This window comes from Lemur catta, chromosome 13, assembly GCF_020740605.2.
Source record: "Lemur catta isolate mLemCat1 chromosome 13, mLemCat1.pri, whole genome shotgun sequence".
Lineage (NCBI taxonomy): Eukaryota > Metazoa > Chordata > Mammalia > Primates > Lemuridae > Lemur > Lemur catta.
Genome location: NC_059140.1, coordinates 53,187,067 through 53,206,886, shown reverse-complemented (window position 1 = coordinate 53,206,886; position 19,820 = coordinate 53,187,067). Strand labels below are relative to the sequence as shown.

At 32.9% G+C, this 19,820-nt stretch overlaps 1 protein-coding gene across 1 annotated transcript in view; it reads right to left on the bottom strand.

Moving 5' to 3' along the window:
- DIAPH3 (diaphanous related formin 3) overlaps positions 1-19,820 on the bottom strand; it is a 445,841-nt gene that overhangs the window by 151,085 nt on the left and 274,936 nt on the right. The window contains exons 23-24 of the mRNA XM_045566830.1: positions 17,450-17,574; positions 11,677-11,841 (exon numbers count right to left, since the gene is read on the bottom strand). Coding sequence (XP_045422786.1) covers positions 11,677-11,841; positions 17,450-17,574 — 290 coding nt within the window. The remainder of the gene's footprint in view (positions 1-11,676; positions 11,842-17,449; positions 17,575-19,820) is intronic.

Genomic DNA, 19,820 nt, shown 5'->3' with positions numbered 1-19,820 from the left:
TCTTTCCTTAGCTAAGCATAATCTGCTTTTTGATCCACTGAATATTTAATTTTCAACCATCATACTTCCATTTCCATAATTTCTATTTGGTTTTTGTTCAAAGCTGCTTGGTCATTTTAGTAGTTCCCTGTTTCTTTTTCTCTTTTTAAAATCTCATCTTCTATTTCCTTAAACATTTCACGTGTTGTTATTCCTTATCTGGAGTCTTAGGGGCCTATATTTATTGTTTATTTTTTTATTGATCATCACACAATCCCGTTTCTTTGTATGTTTGGTGATTGGGATTGAGTGTTCTTATTTGATTAAATCTAATTTGTGAGAATCTTGAGAAACTAAATAGTAATTGTCTTCTGACACAGAACTTTGAATTTGCTTCTGTAAAACACCAGGGATCATTTCTAACCTGGGTGAGCTTAATTTCCTTTTGTCCCGGGCTTGTTGTATAAGTCTTTGCATCCCAGGGCAAGCCTGGCTCGAACCTTTGCTTATCTGTGCTCAACATTCAGTTTTCAACTTTGTTCTTTTCTCTTCAGCCACTTTTGCCTTGGAGATTTCCCTTAGTTTCTCACAAGACAAGCATGTTTTAAAATAGTTTGTTGTATTGTGGTGGGATAGATCTTTAAGAGTCCCTAGTAAAACATATTGTGATAAGCAATGTCCTCAAAAGTGTGTTCTTCTATAAGGTTGAACAACATAGAGATCTTAATTTATTTCTTAAAAACATCTATATAATGTGGCAGTTCTTGTACACTATATTTTTGGGGGTACCTTATACATGTGTGTTCTAGGATCCAGAGGCAAACAAAGGTAATTGGGCAGTCATATAAAGTCAGTCCTGAGCAAGCACTCAAAAAAGTTTGTTAAATTAAAGATCAAGAATATGTTAAAGAATATATTAAGTATACATTAAGTATGACATTTCACCACTTTTAGAAATTATTTTTAAAAATCTGCCTGAACTTATTTGGTACCTATTAGAAAGACAGTATAATGGTAAGGGGGTAGAAATCTGAAGTCATATTATTTTGGTTTAAATAATCATCTAGCACTAAGTAGTTGTGTGACTACGTTTCCATTCCTCTACTATAAAGTGGGATGATACCTACTATATAGGGATATTTGAAGAATTAAATGAGTTCATACATGTAAATGGCTTACATCATAGCGTGACATATATGTTAGCCCTATACAAATGTTAACAAATATTATTTTATTATAACATCTTTATTTTCATTATTACAATATTGTTAATCAAGTGCCACAAACACATTTATCCAACAATAATTCAAGAAAGAGCTACTTTCTAGCTTACATCAGTTACATATGCTTCCATCAACCATATGGGGGAGTACAAGTTTTCATAGTTCCTATGAGAATATAAATGCTTTCTATTCAGAGATGTTGGAATATGATGGTACACTGAGTTGATTAAGAGTAAAATGGTTACATCCAATACAGGCTGCATTACTTGGCAGGGAAGCTATAGCGGTGAATTAAATATGGAAGGCAAGATGTAGTTCTCAACCTCAAGCCTAGCTATTATACCTCTAAAGATTTAATTTACATATATATGCACATTGTTTTTAATACTTCTAAATCTAATATGTATTATGAGATTTTATTCTGGAAAAAAAGAGTTAGTTTACTTTCCAGTGCTTTTCTCACCAGACATGCCTAATAAATTAACATAAAAACTGCCCAATGATACAATTAAAATGTGTTATATATTTTTCCCCAAAAGTAAAATTCAAAATACCAATGTGCATTTTCCCCTCTTCCCGTAAAAGCTTTATAAATACTCTATATTCCAAATATGCCTTTACTTGACAGATAGATCAGTCTTATTTTATGTTATAAAATTGCAATAAAACATGAAATATAAAAATGATAGTATTAAATACAAGTAGACTGCTATAGATCCTGACTTTTTGATCATACTTCATCTCTATTTCTGAGTCTTAGCCCACTTAAATAGCGTCATCTACCCAACTCAACATTTTTCACATATTATAATATTCTGTATATTTTTTTGACTTTGAAAACTAGTAGACATTTTATTATTTGAAAAAAGTATTTAAAGGCATATAAATGTCTTCTTGTTCAGAGTTATATTTCTTTCAACATTAATGGATACTCACACTATACAAGCCAGGGATCTATCTCTTTAGTCCAGTTTTCACTAAACTAAAAAAATTTTCTTTCTACCAAGTGTTCAATTTTTTTCCCAAGTCCCTAAAATGAGATTAGACAAATTTAGTTTAAATTGCTATGCTTTTTAGGGAAGTGAGTATTGGATGCTATGAAAACAAGGCTATTTTCTCAAAGTAAACAACCACTTACAGGGTCAACACATTTACCTTGCTAGACACCTTGCTTGGAGCTTATTTAACCTTGAGAAGAGAAAACATCCTACTATACTTGATGACTAGTTTCTACAAACTCTTGATGACTTTCTCTTCAACAATAAATGGAAAATATTTTAATTTGAAAAAAAGCCTTAAAAATGCATTCTTATATTCTTGTACATATTCCTTTAATGGAGCAGGAAAGAAAACTAATTTTTTAAAAATTCATACACATCATAAAAGTCTTTAAGAATATAAAAATATGAGATCTACTTGTCAGTTTTCTGTCAAAATTATTTTCTTTGGTAACTAAATATAAAAATTCTCTCCAAATTTGCACAAAAAAATAAACAATGAATTCTAACTACTTCATGGAAAATGTTTATTCTTAGAAACCTCTTTATATTACAAGGTAGATATTTTAGAAAGAAATCTAGAATGACACTAAAATTAATCTAATTAATTTTTCTAGTATTAGCAAATCCAATTAAAAATGCTATCAATGAGAATAGGAGAGTATGATATACTATGCTCTAGTACAATTCATCATTTTAACATTCAATATGAGTTGTTATTAGTTGAACTTTTTATGACCGTGAAACTTATGAAAATGGAAAACTATCCTTTGAGGAGCAAAACTAGACTGTCCCAAAGGATGTGCAGGTACTGATGATCACACAGTTTCAGCTTCAAGTTGCTCTTTATTGTGAAGTCAGTCTCAGATAAAAGAACAAATTACTTATTAACCCATCGGGGATGTAACATTACTGACCCTTCATAACTTTGCTATGAGTTTGTTGCAATTCCTTGGAACACTCTGCAAAATTATCAAGTAAATGAGATACTTCAGCCTACTTAACATTTCTTTAATAAAGTATAAAATATTCATAATAAACATTTTCTCAAAGTATAATTTGATTTTCCATTGTACGTTCTCCTCCCTTGTGCTCTGAAGTAATATACTATAAAATATTCTTCTTAAATCTCCTAATTATGAGGCTAAACAGAGGCCCAGCAAGTATGTACAAGATGGCAATCATGTAGTGCCTAAAGGTAGGCTTGGTGACAGGGTAGAATTTTTTTTTTTTTTAGCTATTGCTAATCACCTCCCCAAAGGAAACATAGAACTAAAGACCCACAATGCCCAAGTGAACCTGGTTATGTTTAAAACAACATAAAAAATAGCCTTAAGTTAATAATGCATATTTTGTTTCTCCCCCCACTTCCAGGATGTATGTGTGTGTGTGAAAAAAATGTAGAAGTGACCACTACATCTGACATACAAAGAACATACCATCTTATTTATTTTTGCTTCATGGTATCCTAATTTAGTGTTGCCTTTTCAATTAAGAGTTAATATATCTTCTTACATATTAGTTACTTAATTGATTTCTTTTCCTTTCACTATCAATCTTTTGTTGTTCTCATTATTATATTAGAATAATCTGCCCTTATCTTTTACTATATTATTTCAGTGAACAAAGAAAAATACTTAAAATGTAAAAGGGAAATAAAAATTACCAGTTATTTAATCATGCAGAACCTGTCAGTCAAATGCATTTATGATCCCATTGAGCAGTGAATACATAGTAAGAATAAATCTTATCAGTAAAGAAAAAAATAAAGCCTATTAGTCTAGGTTTGTTTTCATTGTGAAAAGCCTAAAGAGTAAAGATTTCCTAATCTATCAGAATTATATTATTTTCAGTTGCAAACTCAAAATATTCAGCACCTGAAATTGATCTGTTTCTTTAAATAAACAGATACTAAAGGATAATAAGAAAGAAGGTCCTATAGTTAGAATATTTTATTCTAGGTTTAGAGTTTTGTAGCTCCAAGTATGATCTCAGAATAACAAAGGTGCTAATGAAGACATAAGTCTTACATGAAAAGACTTCAAATACAATTTTCCAAGTTTTAAGCCCACCAAAATAAGCAAGGCCAGAAGATGCTTCCTATTATAATTACACAAGCTGGCTCAACACTCCACCATAGGACTTGTACATAATTTTCTTTTCACTAACAACATATGAGTCAATCTACAAGATTTTAGGAGCAAACAGGAAATGCTTAGTGCTTTGACGTTCCTGTTGGTCTACGTAGTAGTCAGCATAAATGGGATTTAGAGCTGACAAGCATCAAATGTGTGTAATTTAAATGATTTGGCAAACTGAGTTTTGTTCTGGCTGCCCTCCTTATCAAAAAAATTTTACCCTAAAAATACCTTCTCATTGCATGATTTCATTTCTGTTTGGCACTTCACTACTTTAGTCTGAAAATTCAGTAAGGATAATAAATTATATTTGATCAACAGATGCAGCAAGACCAAATGAGTTATAATTGATTTTATATTTGTTCACTACATGGATTTCAATTGTATAAACCAAAAATTGACTTAAAATCTGTAAATACCATGAATGACAAATCTTTAGATGAAACACAACTTTAACAAAACTGTAGAAATAACCTAAAGACAGAACTATATACGAGAAATAGGTAACTATTCCATTTACAGTATTCTACATGGAAGCATAAAATAAAAATGATAAAATACTAAAAATATCTACCCCACTGTAAAAAGACAGGAAATGTAAAATTATTATACTTCTATTGTTTGTACATAGCTAACTTGTTTTGAGTGTATATGTACATTATGTCATTTGATCTTCAAAATGCAACATCCCTAAGAAAAATGTGCTTTCATTTTCAGGAAACTGAGGGTCAGTAAGTTTAAATAACTTGTCTACAATCATATTACTAATAATATGCAGAGACGGGACTCAAACCCTGGGTGCTCTAATGCCAGGACCTGCATCTCAACCACTACTGTCTTCCTACTAGTGAGGCAAGCAGCAAAATATCACTATTACAGACATACAAAATGGGTGAAGCCTATCACAGGCAGAATTCATTAATCACTTAAAATTTAAAGAAACCAGGGCTAAGCATTTCTCTCTTTGTCATCACAAATAATTCAAATGGGAGTTATATGTGGAAAATAAAGTTTAGGGAAGAACAGACTGGCTTTTATAAATTAGAAAATAATAACTACTAAGTTTGGCTCTTATATCTATATCCATATATAAAAAAAAGAAAAAACCTGCAATATAATGTTACCCTACTCCTTCTGTATGCAGTGGTAATCTCTTTTAAGGCAAGGATTTTTTTGTTGTCTTCTAAATCTTAACCCCCAAGTGGAGTTTCCAAATATTCATGGTTTGAGTAACTATTAATAAGAAAGGATGTCTAGTTTTTTTTTCCAGAAAAGAGCTATAGAAATCAAAAAGTACTGCATATGAGAATATATGATATTGCAAACTCAGAGGGGTTGCACTTAGCAGTTACATGTCTAATTAAAACAGAAAAAAATGACACATTTTTAGTAAGTAATTTGGTAGAAAAATTCTTTTGAAACAGAATATCTGTAAGGAGACAAATAACAAAGGGCTCTAAAGAGGTGATCACATTAGGAACTATTTCTTTAAGAAGAGATGTTAAGCAAAACAAGTAAGGTGTCAGATGAAATTTGCTTAAGGAGCTAAGGGTGTTGTACTGTGCTAATAATTTCGGATATAGAAAGAGAATAGCAAAAGATAGTCCAATGATAAAAAAGCAGCAGCAGCAGGATAAGAAATGAGAGTATTAAAGAAGGGGCCGGGCGCAGTGGCTCACACCTGTAATCCTAGCACTCTGGGAGGCCGAGGTGGGTGGATCGCTCAAGGTCAGGAGTTCGACACCAGCCTGAGCAAGAGCGAGACCCTGTCTCTACTAAAAAAAAAAAAAAAAAAAAAAAAAAAAATAGAAAGAAATTATCTTTCCTACTAAAATATATATAGAAAAAAATTAGCCGGGCATGGTGGCGCATGCCTGTAGTCCCAGCTACTGGGGAGCCTGAGGCAGGAGGATCGCTTAAGCCCAGGAGTTTGAGGTTGCTGTGAGCTAGGCTGACGCCACGGCACTCACTCTAGCCCAGGCAACAGAGCGGGACTCTGTCTCAAAAAAAAAAAAAAAAAAAGAGAGTATTAAAGAAGAAACCATGTAATTTAGGCCATGTGAGAAAAAACAGTTAACGCAGAATCCTCTAATATGAATGAGAAGTGGGAACAGGACATGCATTATGCTTCAAGGCCACAGTGACCAATGAGAGATGGACAAACTAGATTCAAACTTGAAAAGCAAACAAACATGAACTGCTACAGTGGTTGAATAAAATTAAGGAGGATAAGAGGTTGCTAGCAGAATCCAACAAAAATTCCATAATGAGTTCAATTCATCCTGTAGAAGCATGGTACCATTTATTAATAACACATAGATTGGTAGTGGTATGTAATGAGTCTAAAACCAGCCACAAAGACAAAATGACGATTATTGTTATACAACACTGTATGTCTAAAGACATGAACGTCACTTGGTATAAGCTGTTGACATGCCACCAATTTACTCAGCCTATAGTGTGCGGTCAGATATTGCTACCTAGTACCTCCAATTTGAACTTTATCTTCACATGAGTCCCATAGGAAATAAAAATCTATTACAGAAAGGTGCTGACTTTCTGCCCTTCACCTTATCCCTCACCCCAGCAATCAGGCTTTACATTAATAATCGTCTCATTTTAAAGGAGAACATGTTATGCTTTGAAACACAACCAGACCTGAAAACATTCTTCTATCATGAGCCCATCAATATAAATAGAAAATTATTATACCAGAGAATAAAAAAAAAGTATACCCTGTGCTGATTCTCTCCAGTAAGTTATCAAAAACACCCTTAAAAATTACGACCTTGCCTTTTCTTGCAAGCTCTCTGAGCAGCAGAGTACTTGAAGCTGTTAAAAGTACAGGCTTTGGAGTCGGGCAGGCTTCCACGCAATCTTAGCCCCCACCAACTTTGAAGCCCCTTTGAAAGGCACAGAGCTTCTCTATGTCACAGTTATCTCACCTGTAAAGACACTGCAAAGATTAACTGAGGCTTTACACATGTAAAGCCCTTAGCACAGGGTCTGCTAAGAAGCAAGTACTCAATCAGTGGCAGTTGTTTTTGGTTTTGTTCTGTTGAGAATGGTAATAGAAATAAAGTTAAACAAAATTACAATACAACTTACTCCCTATTTCTTGGGAAGTTGATCAGTTGTTCTAAATAGAACCATTCCCAATGAGCACATTACCTACAGTAGATTGTTTAAAAAAAATTAATTCCCAACTGAGAATTCTCAAAGTAGAAGAGAGGTGAGTTAAACTGCTGTCAAATGAACAGCTGTTCCTCAGAGAAGCTACAAGATTTTGAAACTTTTTCCCCTTGGTCTACATGGCTTGAGGCAGCAGTCCGGAACAGATGTTCCTTCTTCAGCTATTACAACAAGGCTCTCATAGAGCAAAAAAAAATGAACCTGAAGAGCTACATCTATACAAGTTAGTTGTGAGATCGTAGTAGCACTGAGGAGAGATTATATGAGTTAGTCAGAGGTATACTATAGTAAAAAGCTTTGAATAAATAGCCTGCCTTTAATTGCTTAAGTTTAAATTCTAAGACAATCTTAAAGTATAAATAATTTTTGGATAAACTACTGTTACAAATAAATATGGCCACTTTTTTATTTTGGGGGAGGACTTAGATTTCAAGTTAGTCCTGTTTGAAACAGCTATAGTGTTATACATTTAATAGAAGTTGACAAATTTCAGCCATGTATGGTACAGACTCTGGAGCCAGGCAGCCTGGGTAAGCACATTAGCTCCTTGCCAGCTGCATAATGATGCATAAGTCAGGGTCTCTCTATTCCTCAGTTTTCTCATCTGAAAAATGGGAATAACAACAGTACACATATCTGGTTAAGTTGTAAGGATTATATGAGCACATACAGCTCCAGACACATGGTTGATACTATATGTGTTAGCTATTAAACCATGTCACCCATTGATCACCTGTTAATCAACAAATTTATCTATTATAAACCGTGAATTGTACTAGGGACACAAAGATCAATAAGATAGATACAGCTGTTACCAGAGGAAGAAATGTCTGTGCAGAGATCAGAAGGGTACATACGGTAATTAAGCCAGGCAAGTACAGAGGGTGTGCTGCAAGCACAGGTAACAGTAAGCACAATGGCCTGAACTTGAGGGAGAACATCCCCATCATGGGGGGTGGCATGGAGTAAGGACAGTGGTCCTAATTCTCTGTAAGAGAAAAATGGATCTGCACCTTATGGTAGAACTTGCTTATTCATGACCAAGAGTATACCTAAATGCCAGTGGATGGAGAAACAATGGAAACATTTTAACAGTATTTTTAAAAATGAGAAAGTAAATACTTTTGCCTACAGTATTAACACAGCTTTCCAGAGCAGACCTTCAATATGTTAAAATTCCACATCTGTAACTACAGACCTAATATTTCCATACTGACTCAAGTTAACCTGATTTCCAAAGTTGAATAACATGCAATTTAAGAGCACCCCAAGAGATCAGAAGACTCTGACAAAACATGACATTTATTCGTCAATAGTTTTTGCCAATATTAAAACTCTGGACTTTTAAAAGATATATATTTTGTCTAAAATCCAAGCAGTATAACCATATTTACCAAAAAAAAAAAAAGAAAGAAAATAGAATAAAATATCTGTGTAAAATCTCAATACCTTGACACAACCACTTCCCTTCTAGTCTTCTTTATGCTTATTTTTATCCTTACAGAAAATTTCTGTTCCGGTTTATTTAGAGGAAGAAGTTTTTATATTTAGCTCTAACAATTTTAATTTAGTAAGGTGTGTCCATGAATGTGTGTGCGATCGCAGCTACTTCTAAGACACATGGGAACTCTGAAATAAACAAAGTATAACTGACACTCTCTTTACCCACTTTTTTGAACCCATCTCCCATTCAAACACTTTCTTCCTCTTCCCACAACTTGGTAATGAAATGCCAAGTTATCAAAGAATTTCCAAAGCCCTCTAATCCTTTTAGTTCTTAGGAAGATTTGGAATTAGAACTGCATTCAAATCCCAACTCAATCACTTATGAACAACATGGCCTTTGTTTCAAGAGGAAACCCTCCAAACGCCAGTGTTATTAGTAAAATGGAAAACAAAGTATAGAATACAGGAGGCAGCATGACGTAGCATTTCAGAGTGCAGACTCTGGAGGAGGATTATGTGAACTCAAATTCTAGTGCCACCATTTTATAGTAGTATGACATTGGGCTAGCTATGTTCCATCTCTGTGCCTCAGTTTCTTCATCTGCCATAGAAGGATATAAACAGTGAAAAGATGTAGAATTATTGTGAAGATTGAGATAATATATGATATGTAAGGCATTTAAAAGAAAGCCTGGTTCAGAGAAAATAATATATGTAGAGTATTGTTATTTCACATATCCATCTTATACTTTATGCATAATTGTGTCAGAGGCCCCCAAGACCATCTACAGGCTTGAGGATTTGCTGGAAAGACTCACATAGCTCAGAAAAGCCATCATAGTCATTGTTATGGTTTATTTCAGCAAAAGGATACAGATTAAAATCAATATGGAAAAAAGTGCATAGGGAAGATTCCTGGAGAAACTAGTTATAAGCTTCTAGTTGTCTTCACCCAGTGGAGTCCCAAGCACAGTGCTTCATTATCCCCAAAACAATATGTAACAGTATGTACAGAGTATTACCAACCAGGGAAGCTCACCTCAGCCTTGCTGTTAAGGATTTTTATTGGAGGTCAGTCACTTAGGCATGGACTGCCTCCATGACTAATCTTAGCTATTCAATCTCTGGCTCCCCAATAGGTCACATCGACATAGTGTGGCCCAGAGCCCCAGGTGAAAAAAAAAACAGGTGTTTACCATAAATCACATTGTTTGCATATCTATCTAGGTTGGCCCAAGGCCCCAGGTATATAAAACACCCTTATCAGGCAGAGTATTCCTAGGGCTTAGAGGCAGATCTCTCAAGAGCTAGTCAAGATCCAGTCCTTTTTTTGCAATATGAAGAAGGGTTTGAGCATCCCAAGCCTGCTAAACTAACCCTTCACTGCATAACAATTTATTGAGCAACTATCATGTGCCAGGACCTATGAAGAACATTTTTAGTATATTATCTCATTTAATACTTAAATATGCTTATGAGGAAGGAACCAGCATATTTCTCCCTCTCCCCCAACAAACACGGAAATTGAGGCTAAGGAAGGTTAAATATTTATAGCCACATAACTAGCATGGAATCCAAACCTAGCTCTCTCAGACTGCAAAGCCTTTACTATTTCCACTAAGCTATACTGCCTGAGAACACATTATGAAATTTAAAATAATATATTGTAAAGTACATGATACTTACAGATACATCATAATATATTTATCAGCCAAATTCATTTCTGGTAGTAAAAAAATAATCTAAAGAATCAGTTTGAATTTGTGGAGGAAATATATTAGAACTATGAGAAAATATGTATTTACTGTAGACTAGTTTTCCTTTAAAATAGTGTACTTTTATTAAAAGGCTATCTAATCAATCATAATTAAGTAATTAAAACCAAGTCCCATAAACTCAGCAATAAAGTTTCCCTGAGATTAAAAAAGAAACAGCTCCTTAAATTCAACCTTCTTTTTCTTTATACCTCAAAACTTTTTAATCTCCACAAACACTTGCTGAAATATAGAAATGACTTACCATCTATAAGAATAACAATTTTTGTTGTAGAAATGTATCACCAGTTTCCCTAGAGAGGCAACAATGCCTTCTCACTTTAATATGTGTGTGTGTGTTCCTCCCCCATCTAATCAGCTAATGCTTTTCAAAAGATCTTTTTAATGCCTAAATGAAAGGATTCCACATCAAAGACCTGACCTCCCTATTAAAGTATCTAAAGGAAAACCTACAAACGTAAAATCTATTCAAAGGCAAATTGCAAGTAGCTTATTGTGCAATGCATTAAGAAAAGGGGGGAAAAAAAGCTTCACAAGAGCTGGATGGAATTGGGTAAAATTATATCACAAAAATACAAATCGATCTTAAGTATAAAGAAACAAATTCATAGCCAAAAACTTATTATAAAAGTGCTCTGTGATCAGCTAGGAGGGGAGTCTCTATGAAGAACTTTAGAATTTGTCACTTTTTCAAGCAAAATTTCTGATTACAGCTTAATGTTGGAAAGGGTAAAAAGAGAACAAATCACACATTTTTCAATAGATTTAAAATCTGAAATTTCTAAAGTTAACTTAACATCAGGAAACGTAGGTTTTACTACAGTCAAGAGTGGAATGAAGTAATGAAATATTAATAAAAGTAGAATAGGTGAGACAGTATAGATAAAAATACTTTTTAAAAAACAAATTAAGTTTTCTACCATACCATGAATGTGGTTCTGAAGTTATTCAAGTCAGTAAAAAAGTCTTCCATGGACACCTTCTTCACATCAATGGCATAGTATCCCATTATACTATGGTATAACTTTTCCATGTTTTCATGTAGCTTTGCAAGTTTCTCATATTGTTCTTTTGCATTGATAACAAAGCTGTATGCTATAGTTAAGGTATTTTAAAATTTACAAAGTAATGCTTTAAGGGGAAAAAACAACCCTGTAAATCCAATGTTTTCATCTAATAGCCACCATTACTACATCCCCAATTTCCAAAATTACCTCTAATATTTAACCATTCTTAAAGTCAGTCTATACTGTATAGCAATGAAATCTGAAACATAATATCTAATTAATTTTGGCAAATTATCAGAAAATATAAATATTTATATTATGTTTAATATTTCTCTTTAATAGAATATAAGAAAAATTTTCTTTCAATTTACCATAATATATTTGAGGATCATGCAGTATAATTTAAAATTATAGTTCAGTGGTTGCAGTTAGGTAATTTCAATGACATTGAAATCAACAGTATAGGCATTGTGCATAGCAGTTAAATTGGACAAATTGGGGTCAATTTCTAGCTCTTACACCTGGTACAAGTGTGCTTGTGGGTAAATGCCTTCATGTCTCTGTGCCTCAATTTCCTACCTGTGAATTGTAAAGAGTAAAATCACTCATTCTGTAAGGACTAAATGAAGAAATACATACAAAGTTCTTAAAAAAGTGACTGGGCATTTAGTAGCACATATAAATATCATTATTCTCCACTTACTTCAGACTTTATTTAAGGTCCTAAAAGCAAACAAAAATAAATTTTTAAGAGTTATATTAAAAATTTCTCACATTATGTAAGCAAATTAATGTTTTAACTTCTTTTGTGAAATTGGTACATAAATTCTTATATGCATTACATGATTGAAAATGATTACATACACAGGTACATGCATGTAGAAATGTTCTCTCACTTATTAATGACAACATAGTTCAAAACATATTGAAATTGAGAAGACTAATTTAATGTGAATGTAATAGTCACTAGCATTAGAAAACATTTTCTAAACAAACAACAGAATTTTCTTTGCTGTGTGACAAATTGCTGATGCAGTCAGATATAAAGTCACCCCACCACATCCTGAAAAGATGACCCTTTTAGAGTAATAGTCATAATTGCCTATGGTTCTTTTAAACTGAGACATGTAAAAAAAAGGAACATACAGAGATAAACTTCCAGAAGACATTTTATTATCTTTGACTAATGCAAAAATATAAACAGATATTAGCAAAATTTAAAACAAAAAAACTGGATTCAGGCCAAGAGAAAGAAACCAAAAATGGAATGTTTATATCTAAGGAAAAAAAAAAGTGTTCCACAATTTCAAAAAGATAATAGAGGAAAGACAATGAAAGATCAAGGAAAAAAGAGACAGCATTGCTGCCAGGTAGGGAGGAAATCAATGTTTCCCCGAATCAAGTTCTATATTTGTGAAGAGCTAAGAGAAATAGGTGAGACACCCAACAACATAATTGATAAAATTCATTACAAAAATATTGGTATACATCCAATTACTTGATGTTTTGAGAAATCTATTTTCTTTTCCTTTACCAAGGCTAAAACCAAATTTTCTTGAATTTCCACTTGAATCACTATAATCTTCCCATTTGAAAGGTATATGACAATCAGATCTGTGTTCACATGTACTGAGCCAAAAGCATTTAGACTTGATCAACTAAGGAGCACAACTAAGATTTAGAATTTTTCTACTAGCTGCCAGTGTTACCTATTACCAAACCATCTGCCACAAATATATTCCACATTTATTCTTAGGTCATACCATCATTATTATACTTAGGTCACCAAGGATGCCCATTACTTCCATAAACAAACTTTACAAAGATCAGGTTCAATTAGTTCCATGTGTTTAATCCCTTTAACAGAACTTCTTAAATACCCAGTGTCCAAATGGCCATTTAATAAGTATTCATTGAGTTCTACTGTATTGCAGACACTCTTCTGGGCACGAGGGAAAATAGCAGTTAACAAGATTGGCAAAGTCCCTGCTGTCATCAAACATACATTCTGGGGGTGTGGTGACAGATAAGAAAATGAATGAGATTTTCACACAGTGACAGGTATAACAAAGAAAATAAAAATTTTTGATATTATATAGAGTGACAGAGGTTAATTTAGGCTGGGTCCTGGAAGGGAAAGTCCTGGCTAAGAAGGTGAGATTAACTAAAACAACTGAGGTACAACTGTAAAAGAGCAGTGAGCACTAACTTGTGCAGCACTCTCTTGTAAGTATAATAAGACTTCAGAAAAAGAAAAGATCATTATAAATTTCAGGATTCATAAAGGATGCAGAGCAAGCATGATATTTAACTGAGTCTTAAAAGTTTGTTGAGAACGGGTTAAGAGGAAGAAAGGCAAAAAAGGAAGAACAAAAGAGGAAAAGGAGGAGAGAGTAAGAATAATTCAAGGGAAGAAAAATCTGCTACAATAAATCACCAGATTACCCAATTTTCCACTCATATAACTTGGCCATGTATTACACAAGTTACATTTCACATGTTCAGACTTGTTTTATTTACTAGCCACAGTTCAATTAGAACAAATATATTGAATTCCTTTACCTGCAAAATGCTGTATGTTATGTGGTATAGAATATAGATGTAAGTAAGTCTTTCTCTCAATGAAATTACTGGGATGGTTTTAGCATCTACCCAGTAATTTCAGAAGTGTCTAAAGCATTGCTATATACTGAAACAACAAAAAAGAAAGTGTGAAAATAAAGTGGGATTTCAATGAGGAAATTTAAAGAATATAACATGGGAAAGAGTCAAATAACTTGTCACATAAGTTGTCATAAATACTGAAATATGTAAATGTCTACCAAATGATTTTTTTCTAAAAGACTCAGAGAGGGGATAGGAATAAAGAAAATAGAAAGGCAAGTGCTCGTGCAAGGAGAATTTCAAAGACAATGCTCCAATATCTACTTGTTATTTTCCTTAAAATAAGAAATATTACAGAATTTAAACGTCAAAAAGAACAAGCACTATATGACACAAATCCTGGCATTTTCTTAATTTTCTCACAGATTAACAATTTAACGAGCATGTACATCTCACATATTTGCAATTCTGATGACTCTGCCTCCAATTTATGTTTCATATTTCTCGAGCAAATATTTACTGAGAAACCATTCAACTCTAATTACAGTTCTGACCAGATTTAGCAGTTGGAAAGTAACAATTATTACTCAAAAGTCAATGAAACATGAAATAATTATGCATATCTTTTAAAGGGTGCACTAAATTGATATTTTTTTATTATATATTATGCAGTACATATGAAGAAAGAGCATGTACTGGAAGAATAAAAACATACTATAATTGAGTGCTATTAGTGACATTTCATATTACAATGAAATTATATCTTTATAATTTAAAGCAATTCAATTAACAGATTAATAATTCACTAAATCAAGATTGTTTAAACTAAGTATGTACTTGTAAAGATGGATGCTTAGCAACTTAAATAACACACATATTCTTTCAGAATTGGTTGATGAACCAACCATTTGATATGTGCTTCAACTAATAAGCATTTAAACTTAAAACATAAAGTTTGAGTGTTAATAACAAACTTTCATTAAATACATTTTACTCATTGAGCATTTTAGCTTCAAAATTATTCAATTTTCTAAGATCTAAGAAGCTCACAATTTTCCATTTTAATAAGATCTGTATAAATGCATTTAATATTCAAAATCTGACTTGTTGTCAGTCCTAATTAAAGTAAACAAAGCCTTGCAATGAATGAATTTAATTACTTCGAAACTAGTATGTCTAACTAAGATGAAAAGCAAACGAGTGCAATCTAATCTCAGCAAAGAATATTTATGATTATAAGCTTTGTCAATAGCAAAGTGCACCAACTGTTCATATATCTGACTTCCAAGAGATACATGAATGCTAATCAGTTCATTAGAGGCTTCTAGGTTGTGATATTTAGCGACAGGATGTAGTAGCTTTCTTGTCCATGGAGTATAATTGTACTCAGAATGAAAAATTGTTTCCAACAAAGCATCATCCTTCCTGTTTCTGATTTCCTGCTGGTTGCTTTTTATGAGCTGCACTCCTTTCAAGAAGCCGACATTATTCAGCTTTTTGTGTCATATAAATACAAGTGTGGATATGTCCTGAGATTCTCTGCTGAGCAGTATTCTACAACCTTTACTTCAAGCTCAGGAATTCATCTTAGCTTCATAAACCTGAGCTTCATAATTAGTGCACTCACAGTGTATTACCAGAAGCTACATGCAAGCAAAATCTTTTCTAAACTGCTTTCTATCTATAGGGAACAGTAACAAGTACTTCAATTAACAATACTTAATGATTAAAATAATAAATTGTCACATGTGAACATTTTTAACATGATAAAATGATTGAGGGGAAAAAAACTAAGAATGATGAAACTGATATAATTCTGCAATAATACATTTATTTTAAGCATACTTTGTCAAATAAGAAGGAAACACACAAATGTATTCTTTATGGATAAATACAGACTTCATCTTTAGTTCTTTTTTAAAAAAAGCCTTACCCAGTACAGTGATAAAGGCACCCTCTCTAATGAAAGAACAAACTGAAAGGATAGGGAAGATACAAAAGGAAACAAACACATTAGCCTAAAGTGATTGCTGCTCAAGTGCAATTTTATGATATTTCCCGACAGAGACAGTGAAGAAAGCTAAAATTGAACTAACTCACAATTAAGCTGAAAGTATATACAATAAAATCTATGACAAGGCAAATATTAATTTTGTGACTCACTAAATCACAGGAGAGAAGAGGTAGAAAGAGAAAGAATAGTTATTTTATGTCAAGAACCTCAGTTTAAAATATTAGGAGTGTCTATAAGAGCTCATGTAGAATTCAGAAGTCCATATGGGATTTTAATAATACATTGTAGTAATATTTTATTACAACACAAAAGATATCAGTTCCTAATTTCACAGAATGGCTTGCAAAGTAACTCAACATTAGTTTCAGGAAATAAAAAAGTTTATTACTTCAGTTACTCATTAGAGACTAAGCTCCAAAGTTAGTGATGAAGATAATTGACTACAAAGGAAACACTAAACAGGACACAAGCCTCATGCTATTAATTTTATATATATACATATTTGTCAATTTTATTTTGGATGAGGAGAATATCTACACAAGTAGTGAGTGTCATAAACTCCGTTTTGCTTTTGGAACTAAGTGGTATTTCTAAGGAAAATATTAAATTTTGTGGAGTATGAGATAATTTCTAATATATACCAACTCTTGAAATTAAGCTGACTAGACATACCAGTTTACAAGGTCTGGATCGGCTCCCTCAAACATTTCAAAAGTATCTAAAGCATATCATGACTTCATAGTCACACGTCCTCAAACAGAGCTTTAATATCCTTTCCATTTATCATGAACATCAGAAGAACATAAGGCATATGGAAGAGGAAAGATGAGAGAACATAACTATTATTCAAGTTGATAAAAAGGAAAAAAGAATAGAAATCAATAGAAATGCATTTGTGTATTATTCATGAAAGATAAACACTGAAAAATTTCCCTGCAAGATGGCAAAAGTTAAACCTTCAACAATTTGGCACTACAGAATGAACTCTGGTTATGCAAATACACCTCAAACGTTAAATAAATTGTAATTCTAGTTGACTAGTGACTTAACTTATTGAGATATCAAAAGGATATGGACATCTTTGTCACAAACTTGTCATGTAAGTCCTCAGGAGGGGGAAAGGTTTCCAAATCCTTCTCAAGCTGGTGAAGCTGCCTTCCCATCTGCTTCAAATTCTTTTCCAGCGTTTCTACAGAGACTAAAAGAGAGTATATTAAATGCCTTGAAAGGACAAAATTATAATACATAAAAGGTAAGACACTCTAGAAACAAAACATTTGTGAAAAACCCCATAATAATAATGCAAGAAAAGTCTAAAATTTTAATTTTAATGTGAGAAATTATAAAAAAAGAAAGATGAATTTCACTAAGTTTTTTTTTTAACTTTTCGATTTTTAAATCCAGTTATAAAGGAAATTCAATAAGAGACTCTTTAAAACACAAAGATGAAATTTAAGAAATGCCCACACACACAAAGCACATTTAAGAAATAAGTTTTTTAAAAATTAGAGTTCCTGACCACTACAAATGTTACAAAATAATCAGTCTATTAAGACAGAGGCAAAGATAAAGTGTGTTTTTAAAATTAAACATATTCAAACATAATTTTAATATTTTTCAAAATCTTTTTTTTTTTAAGAGACAGGGTCTCACTCTGTCACCCATGCTGGAGTCCAGGGGGGATGGATCACAGCTCACTGCAACCTGGAACTCTTGAACTCAAGTGATCTTCCTGCCTCAGCCTCAGTGCTGAGTAGCTGGGACTATAGGCTCATGTCCCCACGCCCAGCAAATTGTTTCTTTGTGGAGACAGGGTTTCACTGTGTTGCTCCAGCTCGAACTCCTGGCCTCAAGAAAACCTCCCGCCTCTGCCTCCCAAAAGTGCTGGCAAAATCATCTTTTGAGAGGAAACAATAAGAAGATGGGAAAGATGAGGGAAAGTGCTATTGTACAAGCCAATCTAGGACATGGGGAGAAAAAGTATCAGAGGCTAATTACAATGGCAAATGTCAAGCTTTCTTTACTGATACTCTGAGCACAATCTGTATTTATTATATAATAATTAATATTTTTCCTTCTTTGACTTTAAGTTGCTTTCAGTACACATGAGGAACAAGTGGTAAACCAGGGCACTGAGGAACTATCACAATGTACTGCCCGCCCAGCAGGATAGACATGAGGAATTATTTCTAAAATTCTTTGCATAGTCAATTTTACATGGCACTAGAAAAATGGCTTAACAATACAAAAAGAAGATACAGTGGCCTAAACCAACTTTCTGGATATTTGCTTTAGGTACAGGTATATTTTGGTTTAAAAAAAAAATCTGTTACTTCTGATCAATGTGAACTACACCAAATGATATATAAAAATGAATATAGTAATTCTAGGTAATCTGCCATTGTCAGGATTTGAATTAATCCTGAAAAACAGACTCAAATTTCATCTATAAGGATGGGAATATCCTTGGAAGCAATCTATATGCCCCCCAAAAATGGGAATGAGTTAATAAACAAATTATAGTTTTTAACCTTGGTTCAAAAGAAAAATAGTAAGCGGACATGAATAATAATGTTGCATAAGAACATGGAATATATATTTTTTTACCTAGTTGTACACAAAGTAACATTTGCCATTCTGAGATTAACAGTTTTTAATAAAACCTGAATGTATTACTAAAAAATTAGTAATCTAATTCTCAGACTCAATGTTTATTGGGTCCAATGACAGAACGCCTCCAAGAACCACATAATAGTTGTTTATGCTTGAAAAGTGATGCTACTTTAACTTTTGACTCCCACTGCCATTCTGATGTTATTCTCATGTACATTTTCTCAGAAGTTTTTTACTGCTCGTGTATTCCCTTTCTGTGATTCTTAAAATTGAGACAATAACTCAGATAATAGTGTATATGAAATGTTTACATCATGATAGCATTTAGTATATTAATTCAATTCATTGCACTTCTGTCCCCAATATCTTGCTGTACCCTGCTCGTAGTGGTAACACATATATCCTATGTTATGCTCTTTCATTTTTATGTCTGCTTGTCAATTATCTACAACCAAGATGCCTGTTTGATTAGGCCTATGGTGTTTCATTTATTCTTCTCATTTCCAATTTCTTTTTTGCTTCTTTTAAAGTCCTCTATCTGCATTATAGAAGAGATTCCTCTTGCTCTCCTAGTCTATTTGATCTCTTCTCTAATGTGTCATTAGCATTTTCTCTATCATTTTTCAAGAAATCTTACAGGTGGTTCACTTTTACACTTTCTAAAACTTTGAAACTTCTGATTAAATAAAGGTTCTAAAACACATAAAATCCTTTTATTAAGTAAATACATGCTCACTGACATTTATAATCCATACATCCATTTTGTGCCATAGGTTCAAAAAAGAAATTAGCGTGTCAGTAGTATAATGATAGTAGTCATCGTAATAGTAT